Source organism: Vollenhovia emeryi, unplaced genomic scaffold (genome assembly GCF_000949405.1).
Source record: "Vollenhovia emeryi isolate VEMERY1.0 unplaced genomic scaffold, V.emery_V1.0 DF939153.1, whole genome shotgun sequence".
NCBI lineage: Eukaryota > Metazoa > Arthropoda > Insecta > Hymenoptera > Formicidae > Vollenhovia > Vollenhovia emeryi.
The window spans coordinates 1,052,734-1,077,861 of NW_011967213.1; the positions used below are offsets into that span (position 1 = coordinate 1,052,734).

General features: G+C 41.2%; 4 protein-coding genes across 5 annotated transcripts in view; 3 read left to right on the forward strand and 1 right to left on the reverse strand.

Annotated features, from left to right (window-relative positions):
• The first annotated feature begins 2,086 nt into the window (after positions 1-2,086).
• Positions 2,087-7,605, forward strand: LOC105565385. The gene is made up of 6 exons (XM_012018531.1): positions 2,087-2,606; positions 4,643-4,863; positions 5,022-5,795; positions 5,910-6,088; positions 6,218-6,494; positions 6,618-7,605. The coding sequence occupies exons 1-6, from the start codon at positions 2,259-2,261 to the stop codon at positions 7,582-7,584; spliced, it is 2,766 nt and encodes a 921-aa protein (XP_011873921.1). The 5' UTR covers positions 2,087-2,258; the 3' UTR covers positions 7,585-7,605.
• Positions 7,606-9,910: 2,305 nt separating this feature from the next.
• Positions 9,911-16,341, reverse strand: LOC105565343 (cytochrome P450 315a1, mitochondrial). 2 transcript variants are annotated; one of them, XM_012018458.1, is made up of 11 exons: positions 15,818-16,341; positions 15,618-15,697; positions 15,419-15,497; positions 15,178-15,298; positions 14,321-14,813; positions 12,419-12,992; positions 11,683-11,873; positions 11,207-11,541; positions 10,500-10,724; positions 10,177-10,395; positions 9,911-10,112 (listed from the first exon to the last, which is right to left on the reverse strand). In XM_012018458.1, exons 6-11 carry the CDS (start codon positions 12,937-12,939, stop codon positions 9,993-9,995), a joined length of 1,611 nt encoding a protein of 536 aa, XP_011873848.1. In that variant the 5' UTR covers positions 12,940-12,992; positions 14,321-14,813; positions 15,178-15,298; positions 15,419-15,497; positions 15,618-15,697; positions 15,818-16,341; the 3' UTR covers positions 9,911-9,992. The 2 variants fall into 2 exon arrangements, with proteins under 2 accessions (XP_011873848.1, XP_011873849.1); XM_012018459.1 differs by having other exon boundaries at positions 14,321-14,809; positions 15,419-15,697.
• A 495-nt stretch (positions 16,342-16,836) lies between these two features.
• Positions 16,837-20,801, forward strand: LOC105565344 (transmembrane protein 120 homolog). Its single transcript, XM_012018460.1, has 6 exons — positions 16,837-17,080; positions 17,720-17,838; positions 17,986-18,144; positions 18,217-18,309; positions 18,497-18,714; positions 18,856-20,801. Exons 1-6 carry the CDS (start codon positions 17,012-17,014, stop codon positions 19,260-19,262), a joined length of 1,065 nt encoding a protein of 354 aa, XP_011873850.1. The 5' UTR covers positions 16,837-17,011; the 3' UTR covers positions 19,263-20,801.
• Positions 20,802-20,905: 104 nt separating this feature from the next.
• Positions 20,906-25,128, forward strand: part of LOC105565386 (translocator protein) — a 5,552-nt gene continuing 1,329 nt past the window's right edge. The window contains exons 1-3 of the mRNA XM_012018532.1: positions 20,906-21,364; positions 23,479-23,691; positions 24,966-25,123. Of these exons, the coding sequence (XP_011873922.1) occupies positions 21,260-21,364; positions 23,479-23,691; positions 24,966-25,123 (476 nt within the window). The 5' untranslated portion in view covers positions 20,906-21,259. The remainder of the gene's footprint in view (positions 21,365-23,478; positions 23,692-24,965; positions 25,124-25,128) is intronic.

The following is a 25,128-nucleotide window of genomic DNA, read 5'->3' on the forward strand; positions in this document are numbered from 1 at the left end:
TATGAATGGCCGCGTTCAGCAGACACAACTGTTGAGTGAGCGCTCAGTATGATTGGTTAATAGTTTTAGATCCAGCTAGAGCTACTAGATAAAGGGGAGCTGACTCGTCCGCCATCTTGGAGCCCAAACGTTTGACTTCGACAAATGCATTTCGGCACAAGATATGAATTTCTTGTTCTAAATTTATTGTTAATAAAATTCAAATTACGTCTTTGTTTTTGGAAAGCTATATTTTTATTTATTTACAAATTAAATTAATAATATAGCTTTAATAATTAATTAAAAATATAGCTTTCCAAAAACAAAAACGTAATTTGGATTTTATTAACAATTAATTTAGAACAAGAAATTCATATCTTGTGCCGAAATGCATTTGTTAAAGTCAAACGTTTGGGCTCCAAGATGGCGGACGAGTCAGCTCCCCTTTATCTAGTAGCTCTAGATCCAGCCAATCATATTAAGAAATCACTGAGCGCTCACTCAACAGTTGTGTCTGCTGAACGCGGCCATTGGCTGGATCTAAAAGTATTAATCAATCATACTGAGCGCTCACTCAACAGTTGCACAACCATTGAAAGTTAGATGATTGGCTCGCGATTTGGTGAATTTTAGAATTTAATAAACGTTGTAAACAAATGATTAATTTAATATTTTTAATATTAGTAAAAATTATCAATCAATTGTAAATTAAGCTATTTTCCCTACTGGATTGCTTACGAGAGCCAATCAGGTCATCTGATCTAAAACCCTGCATCCTGATTGGCTCTCGCAAGCAATCCAGTAGGAAAAACAGTATCGTATGCCGTTGGCATTGAATTTTTTTTATGGTTTGAATTTTCTGAATTCCAAGCACTGTTTCTTCACTCTAAAATGTCAACAATGGCCTAATCAGATCCTTTATGCAAATACGTTTATGCGCTGTGCGAATACCGAATTATGAGTCGCGAGCAATGTCGAAGGTTCGCATTGGCAAACGACGACATATCCGAGAATTTTATTATACAATAGCAAATCGCGCGTCTGATGCGAACCTTTAAGCCCGTATCAGACTACGGATTGAGATTTGGATTAGATTGAATTTTGACCAATCAGAGTAAAAGTTACTGAACTTGAGATTAGTAAACTTTACTGTGATTGGTTAAATTTCAATCTAATCCCAATCCGTAGTCTGATACGGGCTTTACGTTTCTTTCCTCTGTTTTTCTTTGCTCCTCAAAGTCAACGGCGTCTGCTAGCACTCGCGCCACCGCGCACGCGCGCAGTTACGTTTCATTAAATGCAGGAATGATCTATAATGCTTTCCAGAAAAAACTACGAACGCACTACATGCGGCCTCTCTTGTCGCTTTATACGACTAAGGTTGTTTAACTTCAAGCTTAGCTTAATTCGTTCTTTGTCTCTTTCCAACTGTTACTTTGGAAAGAGACGAACACGAATTAAACTACGAGTAAAGTTAAGCGACCTTAGGCCCGGTTTCAACGTTGTTTAACTTTAAGCTTAGCTTACTTTGTTCTTTGTCTCTTTCCCACTGTTACTTTGGAAAGAGATAAACACGAATTAATAAGCGACGTTTGGTGAAACCGGGCCTAGATGCAGGAATAAAGGAAAACTGCAGAAGATGTTAGCAGTTCCAAAAGACATGATATAAAACGTGGTCAATATTTCTGGCATAACTGTAAATACTAGTTCTATAAGTATTTTAAATAATTTGTGGAAAAGAAAATATATACTATATAAGTTAGTATATGTTATACTATAAACAAATATTAGCTGCACACGCATACGCCTGATCCAACATTTAATTCAATATATGAGGCAATAGAAACTATTAATAACACTTCCGCAGCATCCTGGGCATTAGAAAACCAGTCACGTGGTCGTACCTCGCGCACGCGCGTCAGCGCGCGATTTGCAAGATTTATCACACGACGTTGCCCACCTCCCCCCTCGTCGATCCATTTTGCCATCGCCCGCACCGCCTGCAGCGGGGCCCGCGGTCGTGCAATTTTTTCCCCCGGAACGGGAAGGGGGGGGAGCAATGTAAAGAGCTGAAAGTGTCATCTCGCGCGCCCATGTAACTTCTGCCTCTTGATCGACGCGTGTGCGATCCGCTCCGTGCGAAGAGAGGAATTCGTCTCGGAATGAGCGAGGGGCGGTGAGGCTCAGCTCGGACTCACGCGCTCGGCGTCACGACGCGACGCAGCGCGACGGCGGAAACGCGCGGGCGCCTAGGACGATTTCGACGACGCAGTATAGGTATGTCGCACGGCACGCAGACGTCCGTCCAATTCTCGTCGGCGTCGCACGTCCACCAGGACGCCGCGACGACGACGACGCCGACGACGCCGCCGACGACGCCGCCGGGGACCACCCCGCCGGACGAGCCGCCGGAGCTGGCGAGGCACTTCCGCACGGGTAACCAGCGCGGCATCGCCGCCTGCCTCGACCAGCTCAAGAGCGACTCGGAGCACCGCAAGAAGCTGTTCGAGCGGACCGACTGCCTCGACATCCTCGTGCAGCTCCTGCGCAGCGACAACCAGCGGATCGTCGACAGGAGCCTGAGCGTACTCGCGGATGCTTGCATGACCGACGACGTCAGGAAGAAGGTACGCCTCCTTCCGCTGCTCCACGCCAGGTCGCTGAACAACGTCGTCGATTCGACGCTCGGGGCCCATTTCGGCCAATCTTAAGCCTCCGTATTCTTATTCTATAAGTCTCCCGGCCAGTTCTAAACATGTTGCTTAACTGCTAACCAGAGGTTAATCGATTCCCTTTCTTTTTTTCTTTTTTTATATTATTGTCTAAGGCCTGGTTTCGTCAATTAACTATAAGCTGTCGTTTGTTTCCAACTGTACCCTTGGTAAGAGACAAACATTAAACCAGACTAAGATTAAAGGTAAACACTGGCGAAACGGGGCCCTCAGGGCTGGTTCAACCAAATGTCATTTAACTTGTGTCTTTAATTCACGTTTGTCTCTTTCTAAAGTAACAGAAAGAGACAAAGAACGAATTAAGCTAAGCTTAAAGTTACGCGACGTTGGCGAAACTGGGTCTAAGACTGGTGTTACATTTGTCGTACGACTTAGAAGATACGAAATTGACTTCGGTTAGCAGTTAACTGGCGTTTGTAAAACGACAGTATTGTTATATTGTCACCTGTTTCATCACGTGTTACACTTGTACTAATAACAATATAATGATAACGGAACTGTTGTCGAGATTTACAGAATAGGAGTATTGGATAGGCTTGTCAACACTGCTCCAGAGCTGTATGACGTATCAAAAGAAGTAAACTCTGAAGCAATATTGGCGAATCTAAAGGCCCGCGTTCACAATGCTAGAATTTGGTTTCAAGCTCTAGTTTCGAGGAATGTGTAGCCAATCAACTTGCAGCTATTCTGGAATCTTATGACAGTAGAGATTTTACTTATTTGTGGGGGCCACCGTAGCAATATTCAATTTCTTTTCTATTATTTTTTTAATTATTAATATCAATTTTGTATTAATAATCTTCATCCGTTTCTCCACTTAATATATTAATAGAGTGAAACTGTTGAAGTTATCGCTAAGTTTATCGAGTGCACTCCAAGATGTAGAGAAAATTCCTCTATCATGAGATAGGATTCTAATATGAGATAGCAGGTTTTCAACGTCCAATTCAATCGCAAATCTTTTTTCGCAACAATTACACGACATCTGACGGTCAATTTTCCACTGAACAGACTTGACGCCAAGGGACGTAAATTCGTGGTGGAACCAACGGACGATTAATTTAGCGGAAACTCCGCTATCTCATATTAGGAGCCTGTCTCATAATAGAGGACTTTTCCCTACTCGCTTTGTATAGCTACACAGTCATTTTTCTGTGCTCAGAATAAATATATAATTAGAGAACGGAAGCGAAGAAAGAAAGAACCGCGGGAGGTGCTGATGTACAACGCAGATCAAAGATTTCTTTTGTGTCCTCACTTTCATTACAATTACTCACAATCAGACAGGATGTAGATATTATTGCTCCGTGTTGCTTTCTTTCGCTCTAATATGGTCGTATATCATGCGGTAAACGTGAATGCATGAGCGGGAAGAGAACTGTCACTTTAGGAGCATTTACTGATTCGTAACGTGAGATTATATCAGGTTGTTGCACTGTACGAACGAGCAACTGTATTGGAAACACAAAATAATATGTTCCACGTTTTTATATTATTTTTCATATTTTACCTAGATTTGTAATAATGCTAATAATAATGGAGGAAAGTCCACTATCATGAGATAGGTTTTTAATATGAGATAGCAGGTTCTCAACGCTCAAATTCGATCACAAATCTTTTTTGCAACAATTACACAGTCTAAGGGTAAATTTTTCACTGAACAGATTTCGCCCCGAGGGCAAAAAATTCATGGTGAACTCAACAGATGGTGCCTATTAATTTAACAGAAACCCCGCTATCTCGTATTAGAAAGCCTGTCTCATAATAAAGGACTCTTGTCTGTTAATAAAAATATGTCCATCAAATAGATAAGAGAAGACATAGGGAAATGTCAAATTAAAATAGAAGATAGAGAGTAAAAGGGAGGACAATAAAGGTCTGATCTGTTTTTCTTCTTTTTCATTGTGAGTAAATCAATTGCAAAATTCCAGGTAAGGAACAGCAAGATAGGATTCAACGTAGTGCTCATAATAGAGAACCTCGAGTCGAATGCCATGCTGCACTGTCGTGCTTGCAGGCTCGTCGGCAACTTGTCCGAGTGTAGATGGCACGCCGAGAAATTGTGCAATGCCGGGGTAATAAAGGCACTCGTGGCACTTCTGCAGTCGAAGACCGACGAACAAACTTATTGCATGGCCGTCAGAGCTGTGAGGTACGAAATTGTTCCTGGCTTCACATGGGTGTTAATTTCTTTTTTGCTCAACTTTGCTATAATATATAAGATAAAAATTTATTACGTTGTAAATCTCGTGCGTTTTCCGCTACAAAATTATAAATATCTGGTCTAATTGTATTCTAATTGCGTTACAGGAATATCTGGAATGCAGGTAGTTGTGGTAGTTATGGAAGTAATGGTTATTATATGCAAATAGACGTCAGGAAGACGATGCTGGAGTTGGAAATTATCAAACTGATCGCTCAATTATTCGTCACGGCCGAAAAGAAGTCCAACGTGGCCAAGTACGACAAACTCGTAAACGCGTGCCTGAAGGCCATGTGCACATTTCTCATTGACTATAACAAGGCATGCGGCAAGCAGATGTGTGTGAGCAAGGATATGTGTGGCTACAAGTGTCTCATGCGTTGCTGCAGCACGGGCAACAAGCTGGCTGTCAAATGCCTTTACGTTCTCTGCTCGATATTTGAATGTCGATTAGATCTTGGTATTTCCGGCGCGGTCGAGAAGCTCGTAGCGCTGATAAGCACAGCGGACGCCAACTCCAGCTTTTTGAGCGAGGAGATAATGCACTGTCTGAATTTGTTTTGTTGTGATTCGGTGAATCGAAACAGGATCCAGCAAGGCGATGGACTGCAGCTGATCGTGACGATGTTGAGCAAGCCCGAGTACGAGCGTCACCATTATACATTGTTGATGGGTCTCTCAATGTTTGTCTACGACGAGATAAGCCTCGACATACTGACGAAGCACGGCATAGTGGAGGTCCTGGTAGGGAAACTGACCAGTGTCGTGGCTAAGAACAACGAGAGGAACAAAATATCGAGAAAACGTCCCAGCGATTCCGTGATAGAGGATCATTACCTGGTTGTGGAAGGCAAGAGGCCTAACAAGTTTCCCGCCTTGTGGTAAAGTAGATTGCATAATATTTGTGATGTGCGCGTGCCATCCGAATCTGGAATCGAATAATTAATTTGTTATTTCATATCGGGATTAACTACATTAATTTCTCTTTGTGGCAGCTACAACATAGATCGCCGCGACGATTGGAGTCCGAGGAGCGCGACGAGTGGAGCCTCCTCCTCGTCGTCACCCAGCACACCGCCCTTGCCACCTTACTCCGATTTCAATACGGAAATTGACGATCTCGAAGATAACATTTACAGTCCGGTTTATAGCGATAAGGAATGCGACAATGAAGGTACAGTGTCTTTCTTTATTTGTGCCATTGATGAGTTTTTTTTCGTTACATGTGATCCGACGCAAGATTTTGGACAACGTATATTCAAGCGACTTGTTTAAATTCATATCTCCGTATGTTCTGTTGTAGAGGAAGAAGCTGCTTCCCCTAGGAGCTACAAATCATTAACCGTTGAAGCAGACTCCGATTCCTGGTCTCCTTGCCACCACAACGTTCAGACGTCCTCGCAAACGGAATCTAGCGAATTTTATACATTATACATGCTAAATAGACTGACTTTATACACCGAGCCCATCAACAAATTAGCCGAAGCCACGACTATCAAAGGGATAATGAATTATATAAAACACACAAAGAAGCAATACCTAAAAGAGAATGCAATTAAAGTATTGAGGAGGATCATGGGGTAAGATTTCTCAAATTGTAAACATTGTGTTCACACAATTGTTTCTCTTGCATTTTGCACTCGTCACTTTAGAAAGCTTTCATTCGCATCACATTTACCTTTCTCCCGATTTGTTTTGTTCAGGAACGTGGTGTACTTCATGCCGTTGCTGAAGCAGGGGTGTGTGTTCGAAGTGCAAACTCTGCCGGAAACGAGAGAGTACACACGCTATTTGCGCACGGTGGCGGAGACCGGCGGTGCCATTGGTCAGCTATCGTTTACATTGTTGCGCGGCGAAGAGGAGCAGAAGCTGCTGACCGCGGTGTCGATACCGCTTCTCATTGAAACGAAGTGTACTCTCAAGTGCTTGCTGAAGAAATACGGTGGGCTGCAACTGATATTCCGACTGCTGGCGGACTCGTCGAACAAGTTACACAAGCGGGCAATCTGGTCGATCTGCCAGTTGGCGAAAACGCTCAAGATCCATTCGGACGATTACTCGACCGCCGAGACGGCGACGAAGGTCGGCGAGCTGTGCGATTATCCGGAACTGCCTCTCCAGGAGACGAGCCGCACAAAATCCTCGATGGTGACGTTCGAACTGGACGACGGCACGACCATTCAGGCTTGCAGGCGAATGCTGTGCCAATGCTCCCCCGTCTTCTCCGTCATGCTGGAGGGTAACTTCAGTGAGTCGAGTAAAAAGCGAATACGACTGAAGAACTCGTCGCGCAAAGGCCTGAAGACGCTGATACTAGCGGCGAGCGGCGGCGCTAGCATTGTATATACGTTTGAGAAACAAAGCATCGAGTCGCTGTTGGACGCCGTGCTGCTGGCAGACTATTTCCTCATGCCGGACCTGGTGGACACGCTGACTGAGAAATCCATAAACAGACTAAATCATACGAACTTCTACCAAGCTTGGCGTTGGGCCAGAAACCACTCCTGCCACGAATTCAGATCTTATTGTGTCAAGAGCTTTCTTACCGCGAAGATGTCGTGGAGTGAAACGATGCAAACGTTCCGCGATTTCTATGACGTCACCAATACTTTCGACGAGTTCCTATGCGAGATCAGGAACATAATCCTGGATGTGTTGTGCCAATGTTAAAAATAATAGAGTTATCGAATTCGGATCATTGCAATTACGAATAGAATGATTTGTCAACCAGCATGGTGAATCTTTCACGAGTGGGCTCTAAGATAAGAATAGAGTAAGCTTAGCTTATTTATCATTAATTTATGTTTGCTCTATTCTCCAGAACCTTTTTACGAGAATTCTTTGCATAAGCTTGGTTAATATTTTTAATGGCGAGACTATTCGATAATTACACAGGGCGTATCTGGGATAAAAATGGACTTTAATAGTGACAGAAGAGTGGAATAAAAAATATCCTATTAGTATAATATCGAAAACGCATAATCATCTAAATATTGGACCAGCTTCCGATACGATCACCATTTTTTCTTGCAAAATTCAACTTGTCGCAAAGATAATTGTATCTTTTATACATTTGCAGCAATAATCATTGAGCATTTATAATTATTCAGGACATATCGTTAAAATTAACTCGCTTGAATGATTGATCGAAACACTCATTCATTTCAAATGAATGTAGCTTGATGCACTTTTCCATTCGGAACGAATTGATTTTCAGGGTAAGCTTTAACATTTCTATAAATCATTTCGAAAAACATATAGCTTTGTCGAATATACCTGTACAAATAGTAAATACGCAAGGTTCTCTAACCTGGACGCACTTCGATAAAACTCTTCGAATTCTCTCTTATCGTGATTGCGGTATCGAATTTCTCTCCCGTATCTTGTCAAAAGAATTAATGCAGACTACAAACAACATTGCGTTTAAGATACGTAGAGATAATTATTATTGGAAATATTATTTGCTGCAGTGATGTGAAATTTGAAACAAAATTCTTTGACACTTGAGTGTTTGTATTGTAAATTTTTATTTGCATGCCATTAATAAAAAAAAAGTTTAATCGTGAAACATCGAAAAGATCATGTAACCAAACAATATAAAATTATATCTGTGATATTTATGAAGCTTATCAGAATTTAAATAACGTTATTGATTAGATTATTATTAGTATTATGCCTGATAGTTTATTTAACATTTACCTTATTTGATATGCATTTTCAATATTAATAGAAATATCTTTTTCAGAGACATATGCTTGTGTAACTATCGTTTTATTTCTCGTTAATATAATGTATTAATTCTATACATGTTTTAAGATGTTTTAAGCACACTGTAAGCATTTATACATAATATATGTAGATAACATAGAAATACTTATAAAATCGTCATCTTCCATGTATTAATGTTTTCTGTATTTAAAAATGTATTGCAAGTTATGTTCATGAAATATTTCGAAGATATAAAGATAATGTATATTATAGATAAAAATCGTGAGAACAAGCTCTTGCACATTCATTTTTCTACATGCATCGCGTATACAGGATATCACAGAAAGCTCGATAACCCTTTCACTGACAGATTCTGTAAATTTCTAAGATGAAAATCTTTATGTAAATATGTTTAGTATATCGTAGTTTTTAAACGGGAAACACTTAGAGTTGACTAATCAGTTTGTGGAGATTTCGGGCGCTCAGGTACATAAATACAATTGTGAAGGTGCCGCTCCTCAAAAGTAATTTTTTTGTCAATTTCAATGTACAATGAATCAATTGTACAAAAGGGCGCTTTGATAGTCCCGCCATTTTTACGTATTTCGTCTTAAATGTTCCACAGAATTTGTCAGTAAAAGAGTCATATCGAGTTTTCTGGGACATGTTGATATATAAAGGTGTCTAATAAGTAATGTACAGACCAGTATATTTCCTTGTTAAAAAATACGCATCTTCTTTAGCCTTTCTTTAAATTTCCGGAAATGCATTGTATTCGAGATCTCTTTTTTTTTTAATATGCTACAACACCGTAATACAAAGTGCTTTTCTTGATATTTCTTTAATTTGATTTTTCATGTAAAAATTTTAGTAATTTTGCAAGTCTATTTTCATAATAAATATTTATAGTGGAATCATTTTTATTACAAAATTTTATTTGAAGTGAGATACATATTGTCAACAAATTCTCTTATAACGACAGTATGCTTTTCGACTAATGTTTTAATTCAAATCATATCTTTAAATATTTTAGCATGCAAATATGTAAATATTAGACTTAATTAAAACTAAGTTACCAAAGTGGCAAATCAAGATATAAGTAAATGGTATTGGCTTGTTAAAAAATAAGATATCTCGAAAGTTGTAAAAAAAAACTTTTTTAAAAAGTACGAGTATTGGTCTGTATGGAACTCTATGGATTACCTATGGTACGTACCTATGTAGGTATGTGTATATACACGTGCATACATAACATGTATATATACACATTCAACAAATATAATGAATTATATGTACATTAAATTTACTTATTTGCATTGCATTATTAATAAAATTTTCATTGATCCTCTTTCCGCAATCGTTTTATGTTCTCATGATATTTTTCTGTCAGTTAGCTTCAGCTTGAGAGGCTCTGATGGCACGGAGATCAACTGTAAAATCATCTTAATGCTGTCTCGATTTTCACACTCAATCTTGAAATTTTTAATGATCTACAAGAAAACGATGTACAGCTGTAGTCATGAACTGGAATTAATTGCACGATCGGTGGCTCACCTGCGCCAAAGTAAGAGACAGTTGAGTTTCCGCAAGTTTGCGACCGACGCAATTCCTCAGGCCTGCCGAGAACGGCACACTGGCACGTGCGTCTCTCACTCCTACATGATCGCGTAAACTTTCCTTCAGTCTCACCCACCTTTCTGGCCAGAAGTCGTTGGGTCGTGGAAAATTGTTCTCATCGCGGCTGCTTGAATAAAGCGATATGATAATTAACTCCTAGAAAAAAAAGTAAGTCTCTAATTTCTTTCAATTAATTGTTTCGCCTAGTGTCTCAACGGAGCGAATAATTTGCAAATGAGCAAATTTTACTAAGTTTTTACCCCTTTTGGCACAAAATAACCACCAATTGTAGCATCTGTCTGCAAATATCTCGTAAGAAATGGTGCAACTGGGTATAGTCTCAAGGTTTCCTTCCCTATGTTCCTCAACAGCTGACTTTGCAGAATTTCTTCCAGTGGTAAATCTTTGATGTCATGAAATAATTGATCTTGCAGCTCGGGATGATTACAGAGCATGAGCAACGTCCATCGCAAGGTAACCGAAGTCTAAATAAGCGATCGCAGAATTATCTTAATTAATTAATATAATAATTTTGCTATAGGTGCAGAATGTTCCATTATCACCAGAATATAAAATATCAATTTCTCAAAAGTAATATAAAATCAACTTTTCCAATAACCAAAATAACTTTTGATTGAAAAATATTTAACGTTGCAAATGCTGAGTCATCAATTTCAAATAATTATACCCTCCTCCCTATCTGAGTTTTAGATTTAAATTTATGCCTCGTATTATACATGTACGTATCTCACACTAGTAATGACTAGCAATACAAACGAAAAGAAATAATAATTCAATTTCAAATGAATTGAGAACGTAAACAAGAGGGAGATGAGCTCTTTTACGTATAACACTTGTCATATTTGTTTTGTTGAAAAAGTTTGCTTTAAAACAATGCCTTTTTTCTTGTTAAATTTCGCTAAATCACAAAACATCCTGTAATATATTGATAAATTAAAAAACGTACTGTGTCGCCGGCGGCCATGATTAAATCTGTAACAATTCTGGCGATCTTATCTTCGCCAATGCCATGACTCATCAGCACTTTTAAAAGTCCGTCGTTGTCATGTTGGATTATTTGCGGCATTAGTTTGTGTATCTTGTCCAGCACCGCATCGACAGTTTTAACGAACTTGGTCCATACTGGTAATCGGAGCTTCATCGCCACCTTGGGCGGTATTAACATGAGAGGTACGGAGTACTTGAAAACCCGGTGTACCAACAACGCCACGAATTCTATCTCAGAACGTATTTGCGGCTCGCAACCCCGCCATCGCGAACCCATCAGTGTCGCCAGCGTCACTATAATGGGAATTAACACGTAAATCAGCGTTGCTGTTAATTGCGAATGATCGTTTAATCTCAATTTTACGCAATCGTCGAATGTGTAATGCGCTAAATGCCGTTAAAAATGTTATTATGCGATTGATCTCTAAGGTTTACCCTCGATAGACCACTGATACAGCTGATGTTCCAAGTTCGGTATCACTTTGCCGGCTTGACTGTACGTCTTCCATTTGTTTGTTAGATTTTCGGCAACTTCCTGGCACGGTGTGCACAGAAACATCATTGGAGAAGGCTTCAGCATCGCTTGATTGACGATTTTGCGGTGATACCACCACTCTTCTCCGTCCCTATTCCAACAATGTTCTTTTGTTATAGACTTATTTTACAAGTCGAATCATTTCGCTGAGAGGAAGAGAACTCGGACGAATATTTGATTAGTGAAAGAGATTATACAAAAAAAAAAATTAAAATTGCTATCCTTCAATATGACGCAAACTTTTCACATTATGTTGTACGCAATCTCATCGTTAATGTCTAATTGCATCGGATCTTTTTAGAAGAGTTATACAACAGTAGAAACATCTCTAGTAGCACAGTGCATTGGAAATGCATTGGCCGATATTGTCCAACGTAAAGCCAATATTGGCCATGGAATAAATGTAAATATTGCACGGTAATAATTATATGTATAATATTAGATTTATATTGGAAGTGCATTGGCCAATATTTAACAGTGTAATAAGAATATTGGTCTAACATTGATACAATATTGAACCAGTATTGCTAAATAGACACATTGGCTAAATAGAAGAAGGCATCTTACAACATTGGTAATACGAGATTTACATTATTTCCCAATATTGCGCCAATATATTGTGCTACTCATACGTACATGAAGAGCAGACCACGGTGCTGCACTCGGATCTCGTTGTACAGCTTCCAGGCTTCCGGTAGAAAGTGCTGCGGATAGGGACCCGCGAAATCGATCAATATCTTACGATATTCGTCGGGCGACTTGACGAAGACACTTCGTACCGGTCCAATCTGTTCTCTGTAGACCGGTCCAAGTTCTCGGTGTCTCTTGTCAACGTATTCGTGCAGCTTCATCGGGCCACCGGCCGCTATCAGGAACGGCAACGTGCCGAAAAGGGGAAGACCTCGCGGCTCGGGTGGCTCCTTCCTCACCGAAGTGGCGAAATCTCGCGCGAACGTTCGCGATAACGCGGAGTTCCTCACCAAGCCCTGACCGGATATGTTCCACGAAGGAGGAGCAGCAGCAGCATCGTTCTCGTTCAGTGTCGCAGGTCGCGGATCGGGCCCGAGTACTCCGCGCTTGGCGAACGAGACTTTGAAGTCGTCGCAGGGGTTCAACGATCTCGCGAATCTTCGCAATGCTCTTCGCGTAGTATGCATCTCTCTGGCGACACCGGGTGTAGCGAGACGGAGAGAACGAGCGTGCAGCTTCGCTGTCAACGAGAAATTAGATTGTGATCGTATCGTATCTGATACGCGTACCGATTCAGCGCTTCGCGATTCAGCAAGTTTTTCTTCAACTCAACGAAATTATTATAAGACTACTAATGTGTGCAAACGGGGATAAGCAAGTTTTGTAAAAACAGAGGCAAACGAAAAGACACCATCGGCTTAATGTGCCGCGGCACTTAATTGTGTTGTTTTCAAATACACGTAACTACAATACATGTAAATACAATATCGCTCTTTTCCTCGTTTAAATCTAACACGACGGTTGAGTCCTTTGTTTCGACCGTTCAAGATCTCGTGTATTCGGAGGATGTATCTCGGTACCCGGATATCTCACCGATATTTCTTCCCCTTTCGCGCTGTCCTAACGTAATTTATTATGCGCGCTGAAAGGCGCGCCAACATCAGGAGATAAAAATGCAGTTTAAGAAAAACAGGACGGTACAAGTAAAATGTTATTATGCACGTACGTGTTTGATTTTCATTTGAGATTAATTTAAAAATTACAATTTACCGAGACATTCTACGTCCATGGCATAGTCTTTACTTGCAGAATAATTTTCATTTGATATGTTTAATGCGCTATCTAGCATTTAATTTCGCTGAATCAGCTGTAAGCTCGCTTCACTTTTCATTTAATCCGAGTATAAAAATAAGCGCGAGGTTAAAAACGCACACTGTTCTCTCTCTAGAATTATTTCTCCTATATAATAAATAAAAGTATTACACGAGATGGTGATGCCAAAGTGTAATTTGGGCAGCCAGTGCAGCCTCCTTTTTTTAATTTTGTTATTTGTAACAATCTAGACGCGCGCTCCAAACACGGGTCTTTAAAATAGTTTGTACTGTTTTTACTGTACAACAATTTAAAGTATGAACAACCCAGTGAGAAACGATGTCAAATTCGACGTCGATTGACGAGTCATTTCTCGCTGGGAACTTTCCGAAAGAAATAGGGACGCGTTAACTCACGCGAGCGAACGTTGTATCAACCAAATCTCAAAGCGCGCCGTTAACGATAACGCATTATCCCTTGGCATCGTGTTTCTCAAATGTGCGTGTTACGTAATTTCAGTTCGGCAGTTTCGCGTTGTTTTTAAATTATGTCGCGCTTTCGATTTGCGATCGATTCCTTCATCGCGATTTAATCTCATTCTGTGAAATAATGCATTCTAATGCAGGCAAGCTGAATTTCAATCCGCCGGCGAGAAAAAGAGAACAACGCGGTCCGAACCGGTTGGCATTTCAAAAATAAAAGACAAGATTGTTAGGGAGACCTAAACAGCGGTTAATAACGCAAATGTATACACACCGATATTCGTGTTTTGCTTCTAATTAGTCCACTTCTCACGGCGTTACATCGTATCACATTTATCGAGGAATTAACGCCGTCTCATCGCAGAATCGTTGTATTTGAAAACTGAGACCCGCGCGTGGCTTCTACGCGCTCTCTCCTTACACACAGCGTCTGGAGACTCAGACGTGCCCGTACGTGCCGGTCTAACAAACTACGCTCGATTCTCTGGGGTCAAACTGTCGAACTCGCCTGGCGAGCATCCTGATCTTCACTGCCGCGCATGCGGCCTCCTGGCTGCCGGTCGCTGGCACAGACCGACCGGAAGCGAAGCCGGCTGGAAGCGTGGTCCATCGAGCCGATCGAGACGACCTTCTGCCGTCCACGCGAGTGAACGACGGGCTTTGCAGCAGGAGACTGCGGCGGGTACCGTTATCTGCTACTGCGCCGCCGTTCTATCCTTCTCGCCTCGACTTAGAGGAGTGCTCGAGTTCGCTTCCCGGGTTTCTACCTGAGACATTTAGGTATCGTTAAAGTACGCACGGATTAATTCCATAATGTTTGTAACTGAGCGACTCTTTTCTTTTTAGGGAAACTATATTGTCGTCGGCTCGCCGTTAAAAATTACCCTACATCTCTCAGAGAATAAAGGCGATGTTTAAAGCGTCTCATCTTCGATGGAAAAAAAAGAGAAGAGAATTCTCTTCTCTTCCCCGTTCGATTTTAAATCGCCCGGCAGGTGCCTATAAGACGCGGACATCTGAATGTCAAAGTAGCTGAGACGGCCCGTCGAGGGCCGAGAGGGAGAGACACGTCGATCACATCCCGAGATATGCTAAGTTTATTCAAAGTGAATCGGTTGCGTGGAGTTTTACGTCGCGCCTCGGCGTATCCGGCGTGTCCAAGGATTCTCCGAGTTTCCGAAGCATCTGATAAACAAGGCACCGTCCGGCCCTCCATCTTCTTCTCTCCTCAGCCTCCTCTTCCATTTTGTCCCTACAAAACGAGCGAGAGATGAGAGTCGCGACATGTTTCAGCTGGACCATCGTTGAGCTATCATTTCAGGCGGCGCGAACGTCCCTTTTGTCGGAGAATCTGAATCGAAAGTCTTCTCACCTTTGCGATATCCCAACGCACACGCACCATTCGGTCCTTCCAGCCTCTTTTCTTTTCCGCTTCTACTTCCATTTGGCTCCTACAAAACGAGCGAGAGATGAGAGTCGCGACATGTTTCAGCTGGACCATCGTTGAGCTATTATTTCAGGCGGCGCGAACGTCTCTTTTGTCGGAGAATCTGAATTGAAAGTCTTCTCACTTTTGCGATATCCCAACGCACACGCACCATTCGGCCCTTGCCAGCTTCTTTTCTTTTCCGCTTCTACTTCCATTTGGCTCCTACAAAACGAGCGAGAGATGAGAGTCGCGACACGCTTCAGCTCGACCACTGTTGAGCTATCATTTCAGGCGGCGCGAACGTCCCTTTTGTCGGAGAACTTGAATCGAGAGTCTTCTCACCTTTGCGACACCCCAACGCACCGTTCGGCCCTTCCGCCTTCCTTTAAATCAATCGTCCCTGATCGTCGCTCCTTTCTACTTAATCTCCCTCGAACAGTTTCGAATAAATGCGGAACAGGGAGAAAATCGAGAAGAAACGAGCTGCGGACCAAAAAAAAGGGCGGATCGCACCAAACCTGTTTGTCGTATCGCATCAACAACAACCGCATCGGCGCCTGGGCATGATTAATGAAGCGCGCAGTGTCGCGCATTCTCGAAGGCAAAACCTTTTTGATCTTTGCGATCAATCCCGATTTCCTCGTCGACGCCTCCGCGCTCTTCCCCAACGGCAGTTTCTCCACGGCTCGCGGTTACGAAGTGCGCCAAGTTCGCCGAGTATCGATACATCTCGATCGCGGTATCGACCAGTATCGAGAGAGAGAGAGAGAGAGAGAGAGAGAGAGAGAGAGAGAGAGAAGATTTAAGAAGATTTTCTTTCTCTGTCTTACTCCAGCGAGAAATGTCTCGTGAATCGATGTCGAAACGATGTCAAACGACATCGTTTCGACGAATCATTTCTCACTGAGTACACCATCGTAAAAGAAAAGAATCGTGCCTGCGCCTCCTTTGCCGCGATGGTGAGACAGAGAAAGAAAGTCTTCTTAAATCTTCTCTGTCTCTCGCTTCACAAGCTTCAGCTTATTCAATGGAACGCTCAGTCTATATATTTACTACGTCTATGCGCGGCACCTTTGAACGCGCCGCTCTCTCTCTCTCTCTCTCTCTCTCGGTAACGTTATCGCGCCATTATCGGGCAACGGGGCACCGATTGATCCGTCAATCGGGTACCGGCGTCGGCCGTCATCTCGCCACTCTCGCGGGATCCCTAGAGCTCGGGGCATTCCGCCGCTCGCTCGTCGCCGAGGAACGACGTGTCGCGCGCGCGCGCATCTGGTCCGCGGAGCTACACTCCGCTACACCCTCGCAGTGCCGTTCCACCTGCACCCTTTCCCTCCCCCTCTCGCGTTCGCCGCGCGTTCCGGGGTGCAGAAAGTACGAGCGAGTTGCAGCGAGTTGCGAGTGACCGTTGAGGGAGACGGAGAGCGAGAGATCGCGATCGGACGATCCCACCTGTGGTCTCCCCGCGTCCTGCGACAGCCCGACGGACGTCGTCTCCGCTCGAGACCGAATCCCCCTCTCCCCCCCTCCGACACGATGGACATCGACGCCGAGACCTGTCTCAAGGATTGGAACGACCTGGCGCAGGATTACAAGGAACTCGAGGTGAGAATTGTCGCGCGGGACGTCACCGACGAGGTTAGGTCTCGCTCCCTCGCGGCGCACGTCCCCGCGCGATCGCATCGCGACCCGCGGATCGGCAGCCGACCTGGACGTCGGCAGGGAGAGAGATGGGCAGAGAAAAGGGAGTCGCGGGTTTTTTTTCAGCGTTTTCGCCAACGTCACGTGACGCCCGCGTGACCTTGGTGATAAATCGATCACGCGGGAGCGACCTGACGCGACTACTTTCCGCCGTTAATTACCGATTGGCGATGCCCGCGTTTTGAATAGCGGCGAATGATACTGCGGAAATTTAATAGTCGCCGCGACGATTGCGACACCCGCGCGATTAACATATTGTTTTGACCTGTGCGACATAAGTGGAGTTGAAGGGAAGGAAGAATGTAGCGGCGTGAACTGCGTTTTACAAAGAAAAAAATGTATGCACGATCGTACGAGTTGCGCGAGAAGATAATATAGAAAGTACACCGTGTAACGTGAGGTGTGACGAGAGTAGGCAAATGCTCGTTATCGATTAGTCACAAATCACACTTCGCGATCTGCGATCGCCGCTCATTGACTGATAATCAAGATATTGGAAGATACCGCGGTAGCGCGCTAAAGAGACATGTTACTTGCTTGCAGGCACTAAACAGGGAGTACCTTGTGAAATTGGAGGAAATCGGCGAGCTGCAGGCAAAATGTGTCAAAGGTATCTCCCACCAGAAGTACCGGATGGGCATAATATCCAAATCCCTGAAACAGTAAGTCAGCGTAGTGTCAGCCTGCGTATTCTTGAGTCCTGTCTCATAATAGAGAACTTTCCTCTACATTGAACGATTGTAGCGTCTGTAATGATTTCGGTTGAAGTGTTGCCGGATCGATAATCCATTTGACGTTTGCATTTCTAGGCTGAGCACGAAAGATGCGCGAGAAGACCTGAGGAACTCTATGGCGAGGAGGGAGCAGCAGCTCAGGGAGATCGAGCAAACGTTACCCAAATCCAATGGCGTTTACTTACAAATTATCTTGGGCAGCGTCAATGTCTCCATCTTAAATAAAAATGACAAGTATGCCGCTATTAAGCGCCAAATCTAACGTATCTTGTGCCCGGAGTGATTTCACGTGATGTTGTCTTTTAGATTCAAGTACAAAGATGAATATGAGAAGTTCAAATTAGTGCTGTCGGTGATCGGCTTCGTATTGTCTGTGTTAAATCTATTTACCAATATAAGGTGAGATACTATTATCCGTTGAATTTATTATTATCGATATTGCAGTTTCTTTCTACGAAATTCCTAGTTGTACATAAAATAATACGTTCGCATATATTGTTTTGCTACACTTGGTGCTAATACAAATATTTGTGCATGTTAAACTTGTATATGTTTTATAACTGTTGCGTTTTCTTTTATATTTCAGGACCTTAGAACTTAGTTTTATGTTTCTCCTCGTCTGGTACTATTGTACGTTAACGATAAGAGAAAGTATACTCAAAGTGAATGGCTCAAGAATAAAAGGCTGGTGGAGATTCCATCATTTCCTCTCGACAGTGATAGCCGCTGTTCTACTAGTCTGGCCGACCACAGGATCGTGGTACGAGTTTCGTAACCAGTTCATGTGGTTCAACTTGTATATCAGTGAGTGTTGTACAATTTTCAGCAAAATGCTAAAGATTTAATAGAGAAGTCGTTTGTCCAGAATTCAAATGCAACTTACAACATTATCTCGCTCTCAATTGCGTGTGATAGCTAAATGTTCAACTTGCGCTCACTTTTCAGGCGTAGTTCAGTACTTGCAATTTCGGTATCAACGTGGCGTTTTATACCGATTAAAAGCACTGGGCGAAAGGGACAATATGGACATCACCATCGAGGGATTCCATTCGTGGATGTGGCGCGGCCTTTCGTTCCTGCTGCCGTTCCTCTTTGCCGGTTACTTATTTCAGCTTTACAACGCGTACACGCTGTTCGAACTATCGTACCACCCGGAGGCGACGTGGCATGTATCGGTGCTTAGCGCAATGTTCCTCGTGCTGTTTCTGGGTAACACCACCACCACCAGCATGGTAATCCCGCAGAAACTCGTTAAGGAACGCATTAAGGATCATCTGTTCGCGTCTAAGCCCGATCGCAGAAAGGAGGGGAGCGCACGCGATAAAGACAATAAAGTTGAAAAGAGTGAATGAAGGGAGAACGTTGGGTACTTCAGGCTGATGAACGGCTCAACTCGGTTACAAAAAATTTGAAACAATTGTAAAAACATTGAATGATTATGCTATAAAATGGTGTTGGTGCTGGCTCTAAAATATAACGAACAGTACTTCGTTGCGTTGAACAAAGGTAAATTAACACATACATACACATGCACATATACGGCGTAAGTGACTTCGACTACAAACGAAGAAGAGAGTTTCCGCATATTTTTCTTTACTATACTCTTGGATAAAGTCCAAGGGTTGAGTGCTCTCGAGAGTGTTCTTTGTACGCTTCGACCGTCCTGAAATAAACTTGCCTAATTGCAACAAAAGGCTTCTCGAATGAATTTGAGTCACGTTTTTAACAGAGGAAAGTATCAAATATATGAAAGAATCGTGTTCCATTATATTCTTTAAAATTAAGTAATCTTTATAGACGAAAATTAACCAAATTTATTTGAAATTAATCGAGTGCTATGACTTAAATTTACACTTAAATTTTTTGTCTTTTATTCTCTGGTGAAAAACATGCCTCACTTTAAATCCTTCATTATCTAAGCATTATTTGGTGTCTCGATAGTTTTGATTGGAGGAAAATTGTCTATTCCACATTGGTCGAACAATCGTAATTTGCCGTTTCATTATGGAACATGTAATTCTTCGGATTAAAGTGCTTGAACCAAACGTAAGCATTTATATTTGATGAAATCAATAACATACGATATTATGGTTCGATCATGACACGCAATACGATGCGCAAATATTGACGCAAAACTGTTTGATAAGATGCCAGCTAATCTTTTGGCGGGGAATTTATATGTATATATGTACACATATACACAACACATACAAACACGTAAAATGTATATGTACAGGCTGTTTCTTAAAGTTTGCTAGTGAAATTATGCTCATATCTGATGAAACAAAAATACTCTATACACACATCTAAAAATTGTGTAGTCATTCTACATGAAGACACACATAAGTATATAAAAGTACATATGCGATATCGCGTAAAGAACACGTTTGTTCGTATTACGAGATATCGCGTATAAAAAGAACACGATTCATGTATAATTCATGTACAACTACGACAAGCTTTGCTCCGAATGTATTTATTGAAATGTATTTACTCATGTGTAAATAAAAGCGTGCCGAGCCGCCTAATTCTACAACGAGAACTTGCAGTTGAAAATTACTTACGCGTCGAGTCGCTAATCCGAGTTTTTTTTTAACAAGTTTCTCATTTTGTTTCACACTTCTATTCCATCGTGTAAGCGTGAAAAGGCATGTTTCGTCGAACGCCACGAATATTTTATTATATACGCAACTTATAACAACGAATTATGTAAATTATACACAATTTATATGTATGTGTATACATGTATTATTTATATTTATACACACACATAATAGTAATTTTGTAATACAATTTCTGTAATGCATTATTTGGACAGTAATGCGATTTGGACCATTTTATTATAACTAATAATGTATCTTTTTTGACGAATTAAGAAACTGAGTGATGCGTGCGTATCAACGGCTTGATTTAATTGAAAAATGCTCTTATTCACTTCTTACTTCCTTCGTCCATGATATAATTTTAGATATAAATCTCAACTTTGAAAGAAATTCCAACTGTCATTTCTGTCAAGTTAACGAAGGTGCTCGATCAATGAATCGATAAACGATACGTCAACTTCTAGATCCATCAGGCTCAAAGTGCAGATACTTGAGATTTCCAAGTGGAAAGTGAGAGGTCGACATGCATAAGGAGTGGCACACAGTGAACCTGACGAGAAGGAGAGCCGGCTCGCACCAACCGGCGACGATAGCTACGTCACTGCCTGGAAAAGCAATAGTTTAGCCATTGCAATCCTACGCTTAGATAAGCTCACCCAGTCCACTTATCGACGTTCACGAGCGTGCAAGGAGTCGCGTGAACTTTGCACATCCTATTACATTCAGGTGCGCAATCAACAGCCGAGATGCCGGTGAGGATCAATTGGCCTATGCTGGCGGCGACGGTTTGCCCCAACATTGGCGGCTGGGTCGGCGGCTTAATCACCCAGAAAAATATCAGTTGGTACGAGGTGAGGATCCACACGCCAAGTACGAGACCACCTCATTGTCATGCGACACATTAAATATGAGAAATTAAGACTGCACTGCCTGATTGGAGGAATATTACGTCATTGTCTGCGCTTTCGCTGCTAGATTCTAAATATAAACTCGCGGAAACGTTTGTAGGCGAAGGTCGTCCGATATGCACGAATCGATACAAGAGCGATTCGCCAAGTGTAATATGGTGTTACCTGGATCGTTCGATCAGCATTTAGAATGAAAATCCGGGGCCTGCTTCGTGTATCTTTCTACCGAGAATTGTCACGGCAATATTATCATTTATAATTACTTGCATTTATATTTCTTTATAATCTGATATTTAATCATGGTTCGTAATTACAATCTTAATTTTATGGTCATATATAATAAATATATACTATGCGCTATTTATATTTAGAAATGATTATAACTGCATGTATTCATCTAGTTTTTCGCAATTGTATGTTATCTATTACCGCCATCGTAAGTACGAGACCGCCTCATTGTCACATGCGACACATTAAGATATGAGAAATTAAGACTGCGCTACCCGGTTGGAGGAATATTACGTCGTTGTATAGACTTAATTTATCTGCCTAGTTACAGCGATTCGTATCGTGCGCGATACACAAATGCAAGAAAAGGAACAAGTGTCTGAAGGCTGTATTGAGTAATCAGTAATCATAGCAAATAATCACAATCTCGCGAATCTGTAATTACGCATCGACCCGATTATTAAAAAATTCATAGTCCTCGTATAATCTCTGAAAATGTTAATACACTTAGGGCCAGTTTCACAAACGTCGTTTAACCGCTAACCCATGGTTAATTGATCCTCTGTCTCTTCTTGGATAACAAGATAGAGAAAGATAGGAAGTCGACTGAACTCTGGTTAATAGTTAACCGACGTTTGTGAAACTGGACCTTAGCAATAGAAACGCTGTTTACAATCAGGCTGGGTCTTTAGCGTCTAATTATGTTTTCGCGCGTATACATTTTTTTTTCAACAAAGCAAACTGTGCGCCGATAACTTTCGGTCTTGAAATAATTGATAATCTATTTAATATGTTTAGAATAAGTATCTTATTATCAATTTAATTACGTATACCATTTGGACATCAACTAAATACTGTGTTTTAAGACCGAAAGTTATCGGCGCAGTTTGCTTTGTTGAAAACAGATGTATACACGAAAATATAATTAAACACTAAAGATCCAGCCTGACCGTAAACGACGTTTCCATTATTATTTGTGTTAATCGCATAAAACAATCGAATTCATTTATCATTATTGTTAATACATTTATCCTTTCTTGTGCGTGACATGTTCTATTATCTCGATATTTTCTTCTTCATATAATCTCCATATGTACAAAGTCTTTAAAAAAAAGAACTACAAACTTTTGAGACTTACATCCGTCTATAAAAAAAATAAATTTTTATGTATCCTAAAGTTCATACTTGAGATACAAGTAACGATAGAAATTCAGTCATTGTTCTTATTGGTAATTTAAATGCAGTTTCAAGCTTATTTAACGGATTAATGATTGCTTGATGTGATAAATGAAGATCTTATGACTATGAATATCGATCGATAACAAGTACTCCGACAAACAATTCAAATTCGTGAATCACTTAAAAAAAACTCGTAACAAAGTACTAATATATGACTGCAAATCTGCAATTTATTACGCTTGTGTAACCGGTGGTTGAGGGCAGTCTGTAATTATTTCCGTCCGTGAGTATTCACTTTAAAGGATACGTAAGAGAGAGGTTTTGTTTTCTTTTCAAATATTCGAGAGAAAATCGCAGCAATCAGACGTTTCTGCTATTCCTCTCGGATATCTGTTCGCAAAGTAAGTGCCGATACGTTATCTCGGGATACTTTATTTTGCTTACACAAAATCTCTTTTCGTGAAAGAGAAAGAAGACTTAACTAAAAGAGCAGCCAAGCAGCACGTGCGTCTACCGTGTCAATCGCGGAAATGCTCAAGTGTTTACAATAAATTACACCTTACCACTAGTGATATAATAACACGTAATATTTCGCTTTTGTACGTATAGATGTGTTCGCCGCGCCTTAATTCGTTCATTTCTCGTTCCAGTCACTGGTAAAGCCAAAATACACCCCGCCGAATTGGGTGTTCGGGCCCGTGTGGACCACCCTCTACTGTACAATGGGCTACGCGTCATATCTCGTGTGGCGAGACGGAGGTGGCTTCGAGGCAGCGGCCGTACCGCTCGGCATTTACGGTCTTAATGTCGCACTCAACTGGTCGTGGACGCCGCTGTTCTTCGGGGCTCACAAAATAAAATTGGTATTACATTTGATCACATAATACATACACACGCGCGCATCAAACATACGTTAATTATAAATCTTTGGGACCGTTTGAGTGTCTTCCGTCTATAATTTTACCTTTATAATTATTACTATGCACATAATTATTACAGAGTTGGGAAAGTTACTTTATAAAAGTAAATAATCTAGTTACATTTACAGTTTTTTCGCTAGAAATGCAACTAGTTTATACAGTTACAAGTTACCAATTCTGAAAAGTAACGCGTTACAGTTACAGTTACTCAAAAAGTAACGAATCGTTACTTTGCAGTTATTTACTTGCAATGAAAATAAAAATACCAAATCTGCATTTAAATTATTAAGTGTCGATAAAGGCGTTTATGCGCTTAGGCAAAGCTTAATGTGATCTGTGAAGATTTTTGAAAAATATAAAGTAACTATTAATGTAACTATTAAATTAGTTACTAGTTATAAACAAATGTAACTGAGTTCAGTTACAGTTACAGACGGAGAGAAATTAAGAAGTTAAGTTAAAGTTACCAAAAAAAGTAACTGTAACTGTAACTTCATTACAAGTAACGAGTTACTTCCCAACCTCGAATTATTACTACGTTGATTGAAAGACATCTATAATCACGATAGATCTTTCCGAGATTCGCATCGCTTAAAAATAATCCTAATTAATCTGCGAATGGCTAGTGAAAAGAGAAAAATCGGAAATTAATTTCTCTTTTAGTTCCAATGATAATTACGAAGGAGAGAACTTGTATTTTTTCCAAGCCAATAAAAAATTCATATTTCTAAAAATAAAGATTATACATAATCAATAAAATTTCATAAGAATATTGTATAATATGCAATCTCCATTTTTTAAAAATATATAAGTTTCTTTTTAATTAAGACGGTTTGGAAAAAATAAGTTACCAATGCCCAAATCGCTCAAACGATCCCTAAATCTTACAGCAGTTTTAGGTCGAAGCGAGTTTAGGGATTGCTTTGGACGCGATTTTAGATCAAACTTTTGTGAACTGACGTTCGATTAGAATCGCTCTTTGTTGATTTCATCAAACTTAACAAATAATAGGTTTATTTATAATTATTTACCAGTGTACGTTCAAGCTAAATTTCTAAGTTGAGAACGATTGAAGCACGTTTCATAAATTTTTGACATGATTTTTGCATTAACCAGAAACAGAATGCGGTATCATTAAGCGCTTTCGGAGCAATCTCACGAAACTCCGCTTCGGTCGAAAATATTATTAAGACTATCCGTTTTACATTCGTGCACAGGCTCTCTACGAACATGTGGCGGTGTGGACCAGCACAGTGGCAGTTGGGATTGCGTTCTACCACACCAAACCCATTGCCGGCTATCTCATCATCCCGTACATTGTGTGGGAAACTGCCGCCATACTGATGAATTACTGCATTTATCGGGACAACAAGCTGCCCG

Excerpts from the sequence above, each read along its gene's own strand:
- LOC105565343 (XM_012018458.1), bottom strand. The coding sequence starts at position 12,939 with ATGCATACTACGCGAAGAGCATTGCGAAGATTCGCGAGATCGTTGAAC. Across the intron at positions 11,542-11,682 it reads GTATCAGTGGTCTATCGAGG|TGACGCTGGCGACACTGATG; the intron begins GTAAACCTTAGA and ends TTCCCATTATAG. Across the intron at positions 10,725-11,206 it reads TCATGGCCGCCGGCGACACA|ACTTCGGTTACCTTGCGATG; the intron begins GTACGTTTTTTA and ends TCGCTTATTTAG.
- LOC105565385 (XM_012018531.1), top strand. The coding sequence starts at position 2,259 with ATGTCGCACGGCACGCAGACGTCCGTCCAATTCTCGTCGGCGTCGCAC. Across the intron at positions 6,089-6,217 it reads TAAGGAATGCGACAATGAAG|AGGAAGAAGCTGCTTCCCCT; the intron begins GTACAGTGTCTT and ends GTTCTGTTGTAG. Across the intron at positions 6,495-6,617 it reads GTATTGAGGAGGATCATGGG|GAACGTGGTGTACTTCATGC; the intron begins GTAAGATTTCTC and ends TGTTTTGTTCAG.
- LOC105565344 (XM_012018460.1), top strand. The coding sequence starts at position 17,012 with ATGGACATCGACGCCGAGACCTGTCTCAAGGATTGGAACGACCTGGCG. Across the intron at positions 17,081-17,719 it reads AGGATTACAAGGAACTCGAG|GCACTAAACAGGGAGTACCT; the intron begins GTGAGAATTGTC and ends ACTTGCTTGCAG. Across the intron at positions 18,310-18,496 it reads AATCTATTTACCAATATAAG|GACCTTAGAACTTAGTTTTA; the intron begins GTGAGATACTAT and ends TTTATATTTCAG.